The sequence below is a fragment of the Silurus aristotelis genome, assembly GCF_946808225.1.
Source record: "Silurus aristotelis genome assembly, chromosome: 1".
Taxonomy (NCBI): domain Eukaryota; kingdom Metazoa; phylum Chordata; class Actinopteri; order Siluriformes; family Siluridae; genus Silurus; species Silurus aristotelis.
In genome coordinates this window covers 23,072,972-23,091,402 of record NC_139574.1, presented here as the reverse complement: position 1 = coordinate 23,091,402, position 18,431 = coordinate 23,072,972, and the positions used below count along the sequence as shown (strand labels likewise).

General features: G+C 34.6%; 2 protein-coding genes across 18 annotated transcripts in view; both read left to right on the top strand.

Moving 5' to 3' along the window:
* The first annotated feature begins 1,372 nt into the window (after window positions 1-1,372).
* Window positions 1,373-14,105, top strand: kcnj14 (potassium inwardly rectifying channel subfamily J member 14). 8 transcript variants are annotated; one of them, XM_083551280.1, is made up of 8 exons: window positions 1,373-1,532; window positions 8,795-8,878; window positions 9,014-9,110; window positions 9,626-9,673; window positions 10,120-10,174; window positions 10,990-12,082; window positions 13,070-13,387; window positions 13,575-14,105. In XM_083551280.1, the coding sequence occupies exons 6-8, from the start codon at window positions 11,012-11,014 to the stop codon at window positions 13,893-13,895; spliced, it is 1,710 nt and encodes a 569-aa protein (XP_083407406.1). In that variant the 5' UTR covers window positions 1,373-1,532; window positions 8,795-8,878; window positions 9,014-9,110; window positions 9,626-9,673; window positions 10,120-10,174; window positions 10,990-11,011; the 3' UTR covers window positions 13,896-14,105. The 8 variants fall into 8 exon arrangements, with proteins under 8 accessions (XP_083407406.1, XP_083407403.1, XP_083407401.1 ...); XM_083551277.1 differs by having other exon boundaries at window positions 1,374-1,532; window positions 10,986-12,082; XM_083551275.1 differs by having other exon boundaries at window positions 1,374-1,532; window positions 10,676-12,082.
* A 2,684-nt stretch (window positions 14,106-16,789) lies between these two features.
* myh14 (myosin, heavy chain 14, non-muscle) overlaps window positions 16,790-18,431 on the top strand; it is a 28,443-nt gene continuing 26,801 nt past the window's right edge. For 3 of the 10 annotated variants that reach the window (XM_083550626.1, XM_083550625.1, XM_083550623.1), the window contains exon 1: window positions 16,790-17,164. The gene's annotated coding sequence lies outside the window, so the exon portion shown is untranslated. The remainder of the gene's footprint in view (window positions 17,165-18,431) is intronic. The other 7 variants (XM_083550629.1, XM_083550632.1, XM_083550630.1 and 4 more) reach the window with 3 other exon arrangements.

The window sequence follows — 18,431 nt, the reverse complement described above, 5'->3', positions numbered from 1 at the left end:
TGATTGGTGCCTACTCAAGTAGATGGCACCAAGTAGTTTGCCCAGATTGTTGAGATTAGAACAGAAAATGTATCCATATCAAAGTGGGTGGTGAAGGTAAGAAATGTGCATGCTGCCAACTTTCAAATAGGTGTCCACTGACTGATGAATAAATATTTAATTGCAAAATATTGTACCCTAATTGAAGTAGCTGGATCATGATTTTGATATATTATTATATTTATGAATAACAATCAAATGATTAATTAGTTAGAAACTAGTTGCTATGAATACAGATGCCATCACTTGTTTTCTTATTAATTACTTGTTTGTCATTAAGTCAATGTTGCTGATGCAAAGTAACCCTTTTTTACCAAACACCAAGTAACAAAATTAAGATTAGGCTCCACCTCTTGTTTTCTACTCAATGCCACTGTCTCTAATCCATACAGCATCGCAGGTCTCACCACAGTCCTATAAACTTTCCCTTTCACTCTTGCAGATACTCTTCTATCACAAATCACTCCTGCCACTCTTCTCCAACCACTCCACCCTGCCTGCACTCTTTTCTTTACTTCTCTAACACACTCACTATTACTTTGCACTGTTGCTATCACACATAGTTTACTTAATCAACTGAGTCAGTGTAATGGTGAAGGGATACAGTAGACCAAATAGTCTAAATGATGGAATGTTTGTGAAAAATTTCATGCTCTCTTGTTAAAGTATTTTGGAGGATTTTTTAAATACAAAAGTACGAGTTTTTTTTAATACATTGTGTGGCATCTGTATTTTGTAGTTTATTTTCATACACTTAAAGTTGAGGTATTTGGTATTTTATTTTAGAATACATTTTGATTAAGCTTTGCCCAACCCTGGTTCCCACTATAGCCTTGAGATCCACTGTTATCTGTAATTAAAGGTATAATGTTAAAGATTATTGTAGTTACTGAAGTTGAATAAGTACCTTTTCGGGATAGCTCATATGTTTGTTGTTATATTTCATGTCTTTTTTTTTTAATCATATTTCTTTCTATTTTTATCTTTTTTTTAATTTTTTTTTTTTAGCATATTATTTTTTACATTTCATGTCTTTGAAGCATACAGTCTTTCAAAAACACAGAGCAGATGTATGTTTGCTGAATATGGCGCATATTTTAGGAACTTTTGAACTGCCAATCAGGAGAAATTACTTAATAAAACTGTTATATAAGTTAATGTAACAAAAAAAAATGTCCTGTGTGAGGGATATGTACCATCCGGGTCATTGACCTCTTTTTAGTGTGAAAGCACGAGAGAGAGAGAGAGAGAGAGAGAGAGAGAGAGAGAGAGAGAGAGAGAGAGAGAGAGAGAGAGAGAGAGAGAGAGAGAGAGAGAGAGAGAGAGAGAGAGATGCAGTGTTGCTCTCTGTCAGTCTGTACAGTTTGTAAAGTGAATAACACCTCATACTCCTGAAAGAAGAAGAGCAGCCACACACTTCTTATACACACACACACACTACTCATTATTGGATATACACCGAACTGGATGCTATTTTCATGGCAGCATAAGGGGTGAGTGTCAGTACAAACTCTACATAATTCTTTCATTATATTATTTTTTTTATATATATATATTTTTTTAAATATAACGATAAAGAGGCAAGACTTAATTGTAAGTAAAATGTGCATCTGATTAGGCATTAATACCATACAATACAATACAATCCTCTTTTGATACCGATTTATATTAACTCAGATTGTATTGAATATTTTCTAAAAAAAGAATAAAATATGGTTATTGAACGGTCTAATCTGCTGTTTATTTGTTGTTTAGGATTTAAGGCTAATGTAAATTGTATCATAATTAACATTTAAGCCAAATCAGATATGCTATGATCTGCTATGAAAACTTTAAACTCCATTAATTAAATGGTATTAGGTAGTCCTAATACAAAATTCTAATAACAAAATTCTGGGTGCCTCAGATTGACCACTGACCAGAAGCAGCACTTTAACGCAGAAAATACTGAGAATTTGAACGCTTGCAATGGTTGCTACAATAGACTATGCTGTAACAGACATTTATGCAGCTGATGTCAGTATTGTGACAATTTACATAAAGCTCAGTTTGTCATTTTCACTGTCAAAGTTTTTCTTTAAGGATTAACTGACATTTCCTTATTGATTCGGTTCATTTGTTATATTAGTAATGAATGAATGCAAAGGCAGAAGCCAATTCATTATTATAACCCAATTATCGTTGAATTGCAAATGTTTTGCCTGACACTACATGTAGATTACTTTAATTTTTGTGTAGCATAAGTGAAATGTTTACAAATAAAACTCATTGCCAATATTATTGCATTATGCCGTTTTCATATGCTGTACATATCCTCAGATGGCTGCACTGAGCTTATTAGAATTGCAATTACTCCCTGGGGCAGTGAATGTAACAGCATCTCTACTGTTGTCCTTTTCACACATCTAATAATGTCATTCATCCTTAACTTAACTGCAGATTTAGTAATCACTGTAAACTAATTTGCCTACTTTTAGGAACAGTGATTATCTATGCTTTTGTGATCACAATAATACCTGTGATCAGGTGCCTAACTATGTCTGTGGGCTACAAAGACTTATAGACCCCGGGTTCCAAAGCTTTATTCCACCAACCCCCATATATAGGTGACAGTAATCATTTGGTTTATATTGTGATTTTGTCATTAGTTTAGGTGTCATGTAAAAGTAAAAAATATATCTAATTTATATTGAGAGAGAGGTTACATTTTGTTTTCTATTATATTTTTTTTCTACTGTACTAATACTAATCCTGTTACTTTCAGAATATTACAAAACATATAATACCTTAAACTTAACTGGAGGATAATGATCAGAAATTTGCACTAAATTGCATGATCATGTATTTATCATACAACTGATACATTTTTATGTGAACCCTTTCAACACATCCTATAACATACCATCATTAGTAGTATGAGAAGTGTACAGAATTGTAACTCAACAAAATTAAATAAAGATTAATATGAATAAATTATTATTATATACAGTACGTTTCACTATTTTATTTCATTGATGATTTTGCAATTGATCTTTTTTTTTTAAAACTTGTACCTTTATTTCACATTACTGTCACAAACACCACAAAAAAGGTCATGAACCCTGCAGATAAATAAAGGCTTTATCTGTAGGGTTCATGTGGCTTTTTAATGGCTGTTGTATTAATGAGAGTATCTTTAGATATTTTAAGATATCAAGTATTGTTTTATCATCTCCACACTTCAGCAGACATGTGATTACTTATTTTTAGTGTCATGCTTGGGTCACTCACGCATAAGCATGCCTTCACACTTTAGTTTAGCATTATTTTTATAACTCATGCTATATTGCAGCACAGGCACACACACATTCAAATGCAACACTACTGTACATGATGAAACTCTCAAGAATTCCTTCCAAATAAAAAACTTGTCAAGAGTTGGCAAAGTTCATTTTGAATTATTTAGACATTTACTAGTCATTTATTTGTTGTTTTTTTATAGTCATAAAGTGACCGCAGGATTAGCATAGTATGATGCTTAAACAATACAGTACTTTATCCTTCTTTCATTCTTTTTGCCTTGTACTCATCAGACCTCATGTGCACTTGGCTTGTAACTAAAGTACACAGTTCTTTAAAACTGGCACCAGACTCTACTGCTCTCACCTAATATCATCACGTCTCTATGTGGTGATTGTGTTTTTTTAATATTCTAATTTGTCATTTGATCTGTATAAAGTAAACTTTGCAGTTTCTAAAGTAATAGCATTCCTAGAGGCTATTACTAGATGTCTTCTAGGTGTCCCCATTTGTGTTAAATGTATATGTGCTAGCCATTGGAGCACATCATAGAACTGTGGATGGGATCTCCCTATGAGTTTATAAAACTATCACAGAATTTCTAAAGGGAACAAGGCACCTTCATATGCTATCATCCCATAGCAGCTTGGCATAGGATCTCCCTTTTGTGTTAGAGTCCTCAAAGATGCATTTTAAAGACCTAATTATCACTTCTGAGCCTTGGTTTCTTCTAAAGGCAATATAACCATCTTTTAACTATCTTTTAACAACATTACATTTCATATTAGGAAACATTTTGAACATGCATTGCTTTGCCCCATTAGTGCTCTATGGCTCAATCTGGAGCAGACCATGATTCAGTCATTAGATCTACTGGTGAGACACAGGCAAAAATGTCTAGGATCTTCACCTTCCAATTCTTCTGCTTCTACTATGACATGAGTCTTGATTAAGTGCATTTCTTCCTCGTAAACATTATTTGCTCCTGCCACTGGAACATTTGCCTGTATCTTCTTCAGGTTCATTAGGGTTAAAATTTCTCTGTCCTCAGTGGAGTGAGTGCAGCAGTTGGAACTGAACATCTTTCCAGTCAGTAAAGTTTGGATGGGTTTCTTATAGCATAGTAACACTGGCAAACAGGGAGGAATAAAATAGAATGCAAGTTACACATGTAAGTGATTCTGTGAATACAGGGATATCCATGAGATTTCCTGACAGGTTTCAGTAAAAATGATGACTGTATACCACAATATTCACAATGAGATGAGTTAAGTAGTAACTGAGCTTAAAACTAAGTATGTTAACATTTGTTTCTCACACACAGAGATTCATTAATGTGTCACAATGTTTCTGAAACTAAACTGAGAAAGTTTTTTTTCTTGTTTATTATTGTATACTTTGCCCCTACTTTTAGGGTATACAAGTGAATAAATAATTCAGCTTAGCATAATACATAATTCTTTTATTTACATGGAGCACTTTTGTTATTTATCCCGTTCTCCTTTTACCTTATTGCCTCACTATTTTTTAATACCATTATTACATTGAAGGTGAGATTTGCTTGTTTTTGAAAGGGTCTATGACAGCTTGCTGCAAGATAACAGTTTTACAGGTCCAATATCACAATGTATCATACACTCTTGTACCAGCCAACCAAATTAATACCAACATGCCATTCATATGAGCACATGTTGTAATAGCTTGGGGCCAGGAGCTTTAGGGTATTCTAATATTCATCAGCTTTCCATGTTTTCTAGCTCTAGATGTGAAATAAAATAAGAGAGGGGTAGATAAAGGGCTAAGAGCTTATTGAATGACATTGAAATCATATTCAGAGCTTAATCTGCCAACATAATCTTCAAACATGACTAAATATTCTATGGAAAAAAGAAAGTCAATAAAGGTCAGAGGAATTGACAGATGTCACCTGAAGTTTGTTTATAAAATATTTCTGTAAATAATTAATAAACAAACTTCAGGTGACATCTGTCAATTCCTCTGACCTTTATTGACTTTCTTTTTTCTATTTTTTTCTTTTTTCTTTATTGACTATTCATTCTTACTTTAGCTTTATCAGTGTATTAGAAAGTAATAATAAATGGCTCAGGGAATTGATTTGTAAGAACGTGTCATTGTTCTACAAATTGCATACATGTGATATATATATTTATTTTCATGCTTCTACCACCAGATGAAGCAGTTACATTATGCAGTTATATTATGCAGTTACGTTACAGTTACTTCTGATGTAACTACTTTACTATTATATCTCTCATTGCTGCTACTAGTGTCAGCAATTTACAAGACATTTTTGCACTAGTTCTATGTTCCACTCAGTGCTGGTTTGTTGTCTTGACTTGTTGAAATGTACTGCCCTGTGTACTTATTGTATTGTTTGCACTCATCTGACACTATACTATACTATACTATACTATACTATACTATACTATACTATACTATACTATACTATATTACATTATACTATAATATACTATACTATACTATACTATATTACATTATACTATAATATACTATACTATACTATACTATACTATATTACATTATACTATACTATACTATACTATACTATACTATACTATACTATACTATACTATACTATATTACATTATACTATAATATACTATACTATACTATACTATATTACATTATACTATACTATACTATACTATACTATACTATACTATACTATACTATACTATACTATATTACATTATACTATAATATACTATACTATACTATACTATACTATATTACATTATACTATACTATACTATACTATACTATACTATACTATACTATACTATACTATACTATATTACATTATACTATAATATACTATACTATACTATATTACATTATACTATACTATACTATACTATACTATACTATACTATACTATACTATATTACATTATACTATAATATACTATACTATACTATACTATACTATATTACATTATACTATACTATACTATACTATACTATACTATACTATACTATACTATACTATACTATATTACATTATACTATAATATACTATACTATACTATACTATATTACATTATACTATAATATACTATACTATAATATACTATACTATACTATACTATACTATACTATATTACATTATACTATACTATACTATACTATACTATACTATACTATACTATACTATACTATATTACATTATACTATAATATACTATACTATACTATAATATACTATACTATACTATAATATACTATACTATACTATATTACATTATACTATAATATACTATACTATACTATACTATACTATATTACATTATACTATAATATGCTATACTATACTATACTATACTTTACTATATTACATTATACTATAATATACTATACTATACTATACTATACTATACTATATTACATTATACTATAGTATACTGTACTATACTATACTATACTATACTATACTATACTATACTACACTATACTATATTATACTATATTCTACTATACTCTTCTACACTACACTATACTATACTATACTATACTATAATACACTATACTAGGGGTGTCCCTGATTAAGGATTTACATAGTAGAATCAGAATTGTCAAGTCTTGGCAATTATAGTTGACCGATAGTTGAATTTTTCCCAACAAACAATAAGTTATATATAGCCCATTATGATAACCCTGTGAATAAAATTGTGAAAAAAAGCTTTAAATACATATTTTTATGCTTGAATAAATCAAACCACCCATGTGACAGATTTAAGTTTCACTTACTATGATCCATGAAACTGGACACAGGAGCATCTTGGCAGAAGACATTAAAATATTTAACACTTTCTGGGATACTGTGTACAGGTATATTTTGTATTCATTTAATTCTGTACATTTATTTTTGATAGTTTTTTGGTGCATCGGTGTTGCGCTGTACTGAAAGCATGCTCGCACAGGCATAAACTACTAAAATAACAGCATGAAAAAACACTTCACCTGTGTTCTGAGCTGCACGGCATCGGGAGAAAAGATTCACCGATGGTGATTTTTAAACGCATGACGATGCCAAAAGATAAACTCCCGAGAGAAATTGTTGTGAAAGGAAGGAGGAAGACAGTGAAAAAATTACTTTCTTGGTAGGCTACTGTTTAGATACACGCAGTGTTACAGACACTGTCTTTCATTAAAGCCTGTGTAAAGTTCATTAGTTTCAATGTAGGACCTGCGGCTTATAGACAGGTGCGGCTTATTTATGTTCAAAATAAACATCTTTGTCAAATTCAGTGGGTGCGGCTTATATTTGGGTGCGCTTTATAGTCCGGAAATTACGGTACTTGTTGACTACCTGGTGTCGTGACAGACAAGACAAGACAAGACAAGACAAGACAAGACAAGAAAGACACCATTTCTATGTGAATCAGATATTGAGCACCCTCATATAACCAAAATGCCATTTCATAACACCATGCTTGGACAAATCTTCCAAAATTCAAATGTGAGATTGGTAGTTGAATCAGGCTCCTTCTATCAAGGCATCAAATCTTTGATTATTCGGGGTCACCCCATACTATACTATACTTTACTATACTGTACTGCATAAGGCACCTAGCACCTATCAGCTGGATAAAGATACAAGAAATGAATTTGGAAACATTAATAAACTTAATTAGAATGAGATATTAAAAAAATGTCCATACTGTAAGTGCATATATATTTCTTTTCCTATTCCTGTATATCCTATTTTTCTGTATTATTGTCTGTGTTTCCTAGATGGAAATAATCAATGGACTGTCCACTGTGTGTGTGTGTGTGTGTGTGTGTGTGTGTGTGTGTGTGTGTGTGTGTGTGTGTGTGTGTTTGTCAGATCAATGGATTGGGCAGAAAGGAATAGATAGGGCATCTAAAAACTAACAAACAAAGTCCTGGGTTATGTGTACATACTGTTTGCAAAGGTCAAACTATAGGTTTACAGGATCTAAACACAATTGTTCAAGAAATATATTTCCATTTCTGTCAGCTGGGCATTTCTGTGTATTTCCCAAATGCACTGTAATTAATTATATTTGAATAAAATAAAGAGAAAAGGGGTTTTGGTGAAGAGCAAAAGAACAGGTGTTTGCTATTGGGATTTTATTGTATTACTTTCTTTATTATAAGTAAACTGTTCTGTCGTGTCTATTGTGGGTTTATTCTGAGAATGTGATTATAAAGGTAATTTACTGGTAATCATTACAAATTAATCCATCCTTATTTATTTTCTTACTCAAATAGTGTATGTCTGCTTTTGTTTGCTTTGTTGTATGCTGTTGCATGCCTTTAATAACCTTTTTTGATGTATCTGATTTTATTAAGCTATTTATTTAGAAGATCTAAGCCCAAACCTTGTCAGTGGTGAATCTGTGTAATGCTGATCAGTATATTTCCAAGGTGCATTATCCAATTGGCCATAACTGATTATATTTCTGTATTCAGTTCCAGATTAACGGATGATAACACTTCCTAAAGAGAGAAACACAGTAAATTGTGAGGATTCACAGTAACTGCATATCAGCATGGGTAATTATTTATGGGTGATAATTTTTAGTTTTTTTTTACTTTATTAGCATTTTTAACAAAGTATGCTCATCAGATTCACATTACACAGTTTTAATGTTAACTCTAGGTTTTACTTTATGTTTATTTCTATGACAGATTGAAAGGAAACAAGATTTCCACCCCTTTTACTATATGGACAGAAAGAGCTGACAACAACAGAAAATACATTTGGAAAAAAGCACAAGACATGGATGTAGGTCACCACAAGTGAACCTTTTGCCACATTCCAGCCTCCCATTTAAAATACATTTCTCTGATCTTTTTTGTTTTGGTGATTTCCATCCCTTTTTCCGAATGTTTTTCTTGAATCCAATTTTTTTTTACATTTGCTGCAGTGCCTTTTTCAATCCCCCAAGATTATTGCAAACTATACTGCAATTTAGGATTTTGATATGAAAATAATGGTTGATATATGTTTCAGGATCTTTTCAGATACTCTTTTAAATTGTACAGTATTTTTGTCAAAATAAAAATGTGCATATTAAATATTTTAGTGCAGCATATTCTATGTTTTTTTTGTTTGTTTGTTTTTGTTTTGTATCTGTAGCGATATTGATTATTCTCTACATGGTCTATTTTCTCTCAGCTTGCCCTTTTTTGTGTCTCTGGCCTCATTTAAACAAGCCCCTATCAGATATTAGAGAGTAAGTGTTCTCCAAAATAGCCTACATGTATGTGATAAACATATATGAATTATTGTCTTTCCAGAACTACTTAAATGGCTGAGTTACATGGTGTTTCAACATTCATCATAAGGTCATAATTCCCCTTTTTTTTTTAGGATATATCCTTACTGTTTTTGTATATTTATTTATTTGTTTTGTGTTTTTTTTTTAAGAAAATATTTTTTCCTCTTGTTGTTATATATAAATTTTATTGTAAAACATAAAAACCCTTTTTGATAAATATAGCTCATTTTTTTGACTGTCCACATTTCCCTATTAATGGATGTTCTCATAAGTAATTTTTTTGTAACCTGTATTTTTCTTAACAATTTTGTTTCTTTCACTCAGAGCATTGGCGTTCTATCTAAGGTGGAGTTAAACAAAAAAATACTGTTTATACTGTACCTTTGGGCTTTTTCTACTCAAACTAAATCATAGGACACAATTCCAGATCTATGAATTTATTTAGTGGAGTAGTTTTTTGTGTATGTGTATTTCACCCTCTTATATTATGGTCATTTCGTTTGATTTTGGTAGCTTTGTGTGTTTACTGGGACCTGTATGGACCACACCTGTCAGCTGAACTCACTCAGTGAGTAATGGTCACACTACACACTATTAAAATGCTATTTCATTGTGAGGCTAAAACAAACAGCAGTAAAATAAGGAATATGTTCGCATATGAGGTATTATAGTGATTTCATGTTTGTGATGTGTTATTAAACAACTTTCGGTCCTGCAAAGGAATGCAAAGAAGTCTCAGAGGGTTTGTATAGGCATGCTTTAGTTTTTTTTTCTGTTTTTCCTTTTTGCCCTTAACTGTAATTTACCATTTGTTTCCCATAAGACATTACACTGCTTTCTATGCTTCTCTTGGTTAGCTTTACCCTTTAGTGTGTTCTCGTCCTGTCTGAAAACACGCCGTATGTTTTCTTACCTTCTGATTCCTTTGATGTCTCAGCTTTTATTTAAATGCAGCGATATTCCTATTAGAATTTATTCTAAACTCCAGTGAGATAATAGACTTATTACTTGTATAGGATACTGTTAATTCTGCTCCTTAGGTCATATTGTTGATTGTTTTTTTTCCCAGCTAATTGGCTACAGTTATTTTTCTGATTGTCTCTGCATCATGAATGATCAATATTTTCAATATTCGCAGTCAATATTTTCAGATGTAAAGAAAAACTGACTTGGATTTGCTTTGTATATCACAAACAAAAAACATATTTTGATAATTTGTTAAGGTCATAAGGTTTTTTTTGCAACATGAGGATGAACTCTTTTTTAATATACACTACAAACACACATTTCTATGTTTATATGCACATATACATTACCTGATGAAACAGTTCTTTACTGTGTATTTTCCATAGACTCATCACTTTTCTCATTTTGCATAGACAGATACACACACAAACCCTCAATTATGGGGGCTGCACGCATCAAGCGACGTTTCAGTGCTGTAGTAGACACACCTTTTAATGAGGAAGAAGTTATGAACCTGGCTCAGAGTGATGATGTCACTGGGGCCTGTACAGGAGATCACCCTTCTCCAAATTGCAATGGCAAGCTGCTTGACCAAAACAATGAAGAGCCAGTTAGGCTCCCTGAGCGAAATGAGGAAGATGATGATAATGATGATGATGATCACAATGACAGTTATGGAGGAAGGTGGAGAGGAAGAGAAGGAGGCTGTGGCTTCATGCTTGAAAGTGTGACTAGAAGAGAAGTTGGTTGGGAGCGAGTTGAAAGGACTTTCTCAGTCTCCCCCTCCTTGTCAACCCCTCTCACTGCCCAATCTCACTTTCGGCCTCATAGTCGATTTGTGGGCAAAGATGGCCGCTGCAACATCACTTTTATCAACATGAACAAGAAGAGCCAGCGGTACTTCACAGATCTCTTCACCACCTGCGTTGATATTCGCTGGCGTTGGATGCTGTTGGTCTTCGCTCTCTCATTCTTGCTCTCCTGGCTTCTGTTTGGATTGGTCTTCTGGCTCATTGCAGCTACCCATGGGGACTTAAAGCCCTTACAACCATCTTTCATCACCCCCTCCTCCTCTTCCTCAGCTGCTTCATCGTCTTCTTGGGCTTTACCAGAGCAACCGGTGGATCATTCTGCAGGTTTGCTGGAGCCTGAGGAGCCGCTGGAGCCTGACCACTGTTTTCAGCAGGTGAACAACTTTATGGCAGCCTTCCTTTTCTCTCTGGAAACACAGACTTCTATAGGCTATGGCTTCCGGAGCGTAACAGAGGCCTGCCCCCTGGCAGTGTTTGCTGTCGTTATGCAGTGCATTGTGGGCTGCATCATCGACGCTTTCATCATCGGGGCGGTCATGGCCAAGATTGCCAAGCCCAAGAAGCGAAATGAGACCCTGGTGTTCTCAGATGTGGCCGTGGTAGCTATGAGGGATGGGAAGCTCTGCATGATGTGGCGAGTGGGAAACCTGCGCAAAAGTCACCTGGTGGAGGCTCATGTACGAGCACAGCTGCTGAAGGTAAGACAAAGAGATGCATGACACAGAATGTAAATTACTTTTTTGAATTATATAAAAGCCTGTTTTGAAATTGAGCTTTTCACATTTTGAAGTAGAACTGAATAGTGTTTGAATGAGTTAGAGACAAAGTCAAAGAGAGATGGACATCTGGATGCTTGCTTGGGTTGGTAAATAAGAGCTTTTTTTGAGAGGGATTCATTTCTCATTTGTAAGAAGATTACCTTAAACTTTATTGTGTGTGTGTGCATGTGTGTGTGTGTGTGTGTGTGTGTGTGTGTGTGTGTGCATGTGTGTGTGTGTGTGTGTGTGTGTGTGTGTGTGTGTGTACGGTTCGTTGCATCTCGATGTGTGTGATTAAAGTTTTATGTGCACCTGTTTTATCACAGTATGTGTGTCTATGGTCAGCTGCAGAATTTTGCACCCTTTATAATAGCATAATTTATAATAGCATTTACAAGTGAAACCATATAGGAATATACATATATATATATATATATATATATATATATATATATATATATATATATATATATATATATATATATATATATATATATATATATATATATATATATATATATATATATATATATATATATATATATATATATATATATATATATATATATATATATATATATATATATATATATATATATATATATATATATATATATATATATATATATATATATATATATATATATATATATGTATATATATATATTTTATATTGCAGTGAGAATTTTGCTACAAAAAAAGGAAAGCCTCTCATTTTATGGAAAATGAAATGTAAGAAGATTCTCCAGTTGTTTGCTTAGAATCTTGTGTAAAGTATTTGGCTTGTTCTCTAATGGCTCTAAATTGCAGAAAGAAATTACTGTTTGTAGTATCCTTTTCTTGCTCTGTGATACTGAAGGTGATTGTTTATGAATGATATCCAATTACAGATCATGCACTAGTAAAATGAGGTAATTTATCCTGTAGGCAAGGGTGACCCCAGAGGGAGAGTTTTTACCTTTGGACCACAAGGACATTAACGTGGGCTTTGACAAAGGAACTGACCGGATCTTTCTGGTGTCTCCGGTGACCATTGTGCATGAGATTGACGAGGAGAGCCCTTTCTTTGAGATGGACCGGAGGGTGCTAGAGTCAGATGAGAACTTGGAGGTCGTGGTCATTTTAGAGGGCATGGTTGAAGCCACCGCCATGACCACACAGTGTCGCTCTTCGTACATTGCCTCTGAGATTCTCTGGGGTCACCACTTTGAGCCTGTGCTATTTGCAAAGAAATCTGGCTACCAGGTATGACAAATGATGATCACTGACTACATGATTGAAGTAAGAAAAATATATTTGCTGTAAATAAAATGTTTATCAATATTAAATTTGAAAAAGACACGATTATTTTTGCAATATTGATCATTAGGAATTTTTTTTTTAACTAAGAATTTTTTGCAGTGCTCCACATCACTGTTTTCTCCTTCTCTAGGTGGACTACTCTTACTTTAACAAGACATATGTGGTCCCTGAAACCCCATCCTGCAGTGCTAAAGAACTAGCTGAGAAGAAGTATATCTTGGGCTCCCATTCCTCTTTCTGCTATGAGAATGAAGTGGCTCTGCAGCTCTCCTCCTCTGCTCTTCCCTCCCCCAACACCATCTCTCCATCCCCCTCTTCCCCTCCTTCGCCCTTTCTTCTCACTCCTAGAGGAGGCACCTGTACTAAGCAACCCGCATACACACACTCTCACTCAACACAGGGGTCAAAGGGCACTGGGTGCAGTAGGGATTTAGGGTCACAGAGAGTGTGAATAGGGAACATAGAGAGAGTCAGTGGCAGTCAGTGGCAGTAAGGTTTAAATAAGACAAGGAGAAAGTTGACACAAAGGAGAAAAATTTCTGACAGGAAACAGAAAAGGGAAAGAAACTGATTAATGCCCAGGGGTCAAAATAAGGAGAAGCAATATACGTTAGAGAAAGGTTTTAAATAGCAGAACTATTTTCTTGGCTGTGACAGAAAGTATAAAAAGTATAAGTACAGTATAAAAAACTTAAATAAAAATATCAACTTAATTGAAAACATTTGGTCTGTATTAGGAGGGTTAGAGAAAGCACAAGAGCACAAGAGTTCTGGATAAACTAAACAAGTGCATTTCTCACTTCCAGATATTAAGTATAACTGACTAAGGATTTGTTCAGAGGTGTCAAAAAATGTTTCCACAAAAGATGGAGATTTGGTTTTGAAACAAACGTTGAAAGGATTAAAGCAGTTTGGGAGAGTGAGAAAGTGATGCATTTGGGGAGGGATTCAGAGAGTTATTTTAGGATGAGGAGGGTTGCAGCACTGCCCCACTTGGCTGACTGGGCTTGGCAATCCTTCAAAATCAGTGTCACTTATGTCTCAGTTCCAGCAGTGGCACAAATACACAATAGTGTTCCCTTATGGCAGTAATAAGTAACTGCACCTGCGAATGAAAGCCTATTTAGATAACAGGTCAAAGTCATGTTTCAAAACTGATGATGCTGAGACATGGAATGCACAAGTCTGTGGGAGAAAAACACATTTGCACAATACCGTACACTCACAGGACCGTATCATTAAGGATACATGGAACAAAATGAACAGTGCAAATGGACAAAATCAGAACTTTCCATAGGTGTGCACAGCAGCATATAGAGAAAGTTTTAATGCGCAGCCTCTATGGACCTGGCAAGCAACTTATTTTCTCATTTACTGAGTCATTCACTATTAGCATGCTGAAGTTTTGCAAGACAATGTATTAACACCAAAACTGATTTTAGGCAAAGGCAAAGATGGTTTGTAGGAGTGGTATATTCAATGTCAAATTGCATTTTGTTCAGTATCATAATGCTATGTTCAGGCCAGATGGGAAAAAGGAACTAATTACAATGCTAATAGCAGATGTAAAGCTTAACATGTAAATTACACTGGATCTTTGATACTCACCTTTAGGAAACTAAATATACTGTATGTTTATGCATGCAATTATTTATTAACTACACATGATTTTTAATTTAGACAAAATAAATGAATGTTTAGATGTTAATGAGAAAGCACACTTGATCTTTATTCAGGATATTAAAAAATACAACTATTCAAGGTTTAGCTAAACAACTTTTGCAGATCTGGCTGACTGTGTTGTTACTGTTCGCGCTTCAGTGAAGGATTTCTGTCCATTTAGAAATCAATAAACAGTGTATATGAACATTTACTGCTCTTTTTTTTCCCAACTATTTTTATGCTTTGTTACCTTTGGGACTGTTGCTGACGAGGTGGGGAAAGGGAACTCTGTTATACATTTAACTTTTTTAATATATTTTGGGTCAAGTAATTTTGCACCTTTCATCAAATGCTGTGTACAAGAACAAGCACTTAATTCAGTCAACACTGCATCTTATTGTAACAGAGATTTGCTCATGTAATTTCCTCTGCATTCACACTGTATAACAAAATTTACACTGTATAACAAAATTTACACTGTATAACAAAATTTACACTGTATAACAAAAGTAATTGTATTTTAGAATTAATGCTTGATGAAATTTCTAGATAAAAAGCACTAAAAATGTTTGTTGTCATGATATTTGTTTGTATTTTACTGTTTATTTTGTCCTATGTTTGTTAATGTGTGTGTGTGTGTGTGTGTGTGTGTGTGTGTGTGTGTGTGTGTGTGTGTGTGTGTGTGTGTGTGTGTTCAGCTGAATGATCAGAATCCCACTCAGTTTTCCGCTCTCCACCACCTAAACACAACATGGCTCTTACTCTAATGTATTTTTCCTAATGTACAACTGACATGTTGTTAAAAAAAAAACATTGTGGTGAACAAATCTCCAGCAGATTTATAACACGAATAAAACATTGGTTTTATGCAGTTTATTGTTTATCATGTTGTTGTTGTTGTTTTTTTATAAACAAGCAAAACATTAAAAAAACAGAAGCATCAGGCATGTGTGTTTACTCTATCTTTGGGACAGAGCTCCTGAAACAGACTTATTATCTCTGTAAAAAAATTTAGCCTTACAATATAATTGGTTTAGGTTTATTTATTTATTTTAAATAAAATTTAGACTAAAAGGGGCTTCGGGCTAAAATGTCCAAGAATGCTTTGAAGGAATGAATTAATGAAGCTTGTAAGATATATTATTTGGTAACAATCTAAGAAATGTTTATGATGAGGATGATGATTGGTATACTACTATTAGTACTACTGTAATAATATAATATTTAATAATAATAATATTAATAATAATAATAATAATAATAACAACCATTTTTATATTATAAATAATAATTATTTTTATTATTAGTATTATTATTACTACTACCGTATTTAGTTTATTCCTACTGTAATCCTAGCATATCTTAACATATAGAGGTTTTATTATCTGAAACATCTGACCTTTATAGCCTACTGCAAGAACAACAAAAAGGTGCACATCTGAAATTCCTCCGCATTCGTGTGGAATCTGGAGGCGCAGCATCTCCACGCGTCGTCTCCTGAATTCACGCTTCGCCCTGCCGCGCGCAGACACCTGCTCCTCAGCTCTGATTGGCCTCCTCATCCATGACTCATCCCGCACGCTCAATCCTCCCTGCCTCTAATTGGCTGTCCCACGTGTCCGTCTCCCAGCGCTCTATCACACTGGGTAGAGGCTCCGCGCTGTCTCGCGCACTCTTCAGTACAGTAGCAGGGTTCTGAAAGTGTACCAGTCCTGAGGCGTGGCCGCGTCGGTCCTATTGAGTGGGCGGGCTTTAAGATCCATTCTGATCTGTAATTGGTTGTTGTTTGGAGGAAGGCGGGATTTTCTTCACCGGCTAAGAAAACGATTGGACGAATTTGGGCTGCTTTGAAGTCTCGCACTAGTGTCTCTCTTTTTATTCTCAGTGTGTAATGAGTGTGCGGCTCGTACCCGGTGGAGCGCTGGGATGGGAAAACCCGCATTTGCAGCATTGCTTCATATAAGCTGAGGGAAAAAAAAACAGAAAAAAAGGAAAAGAAAGAAAACGCGTCGCTCGGTGTTTAGCGTCCTTTTCCTCGGTCGGACTTGCAGCTCGGAGGTGAGCTGTGTGCTTTATCCTTGTTCTGGGTGGGATATATCGCGTTTCAGCGCTTTAGCCCCCTTGCTAACGCGGGGAGGTTTGGACAAATGCGGCAGCGTAGAAAAGCCGCACAACGGGCTGTGTACCGTTAGCGGCGCCCTGTATTTCTGTAGTCCTTTATACCGCATTATTAATGTGTTATATGTATAGCGTTAAAAAGGACGCCTGAATAAAAGGCACGACATTAATATGGGCGTTTAAACCGGCCTGTGTTGAGTCTGAGATCTGAAAGAGCTGTTCTTCATATAAGCCTCATTTATCACCACAGCTCAGTGTACATTATATATCTGTAGGCAATTTCTAAAATATATCAATTATAAATATATTTATATGACAACCTGTGTGTGTGTGTGTGTGTGTGTGTGTGTGTGTGTGTGCGTGCGCGCGCGTGCGTGCGTGCGTTTGTTCCCCTAACCTGTGTCTGAGGCTGGCGCGTGAGGCGAGGTGTGGTTCCTCTGTGGTGTGGACATGCAGGTTATTGTGGGTTTTGGTTTATATTGTAATAGAAAGTGAAGGTTTTGGACATCAGAGTGTGTCTGGAGGTGAACAGTTGAAGAGTCAGAGAGCCTCTGTGTGCATCCGCCCGCATATATATATATATATATATATATATATATATATATATATATATATATATATATATATATATATATATATATTAAAAACTGGTAAAGCATATCGACATTGTTAAATATACATACATGAAGGTAATTACAAACGAGTAAGTAAAAATGGATACACCATACATTTTTGATGGAGAAGGCAGTGAGGGTTCATTGTGAAATCCTCCGAGGTGTTATAATGACCACCACGTGACAAGAAAATGGAAAAGCTTCGAGCGCGCGCCCGCGTGCGCACGTGCCGACAGAAAGAGTTTTGATTTGATCGCACAGCAAAATTATGAGATGCTCAGCATTGCACACATTCATCATCTGTATTATTGACAGGTGAAATCTTGAGGGATTGTCAAAGCCAGTGACGATGCACAAAATTATTTGCTACGGAGTCAATTAATACACGTTCAGAAAAAAAATAAATAAAAATTAATGTCAGGTGTCTGACACATTTTCACTGTTTGCTCCTCTGGCTACATTATACAGCCAAAAACGACTGCCCGTTTAGAGCTAGAGCAACTTAGTGGTTTGCATATCTGCTGTGCAAGTTTGTATCTTCTCCTTGTGCTTCTAGGACTTCTGAGCCAGAAAGTGAGTGCCTGTCTGTTCGA

What these genes read in the sequence shown, in the direction of transcription:
- kcnj14 (XM_083551273.1), top strand. Translation starts at nt 9,862, where the DNA reads ATGGATGTTCTCATAAGTAATTTTTTTGTAACCTGTATTTTTCTTAAC. An exon ending in GCATTGGCGTTCTATCTAAG is followed by an intron (nt 9,952 to 10,119) that starts GTGGAGTTAAAC and finishes TGATTTTGGTAG; the next exon opens with CTTTGTGTGTTTACTGGGAC. An exon ending in CTGTCAGCTGAACTCACTCA is followed by an intron (nt 10,175 to 10,985) that starts GTGAGTAATGGT and finishes CATTTTGCATAG; the next exon opens with ACAGATACACACACAAACCC.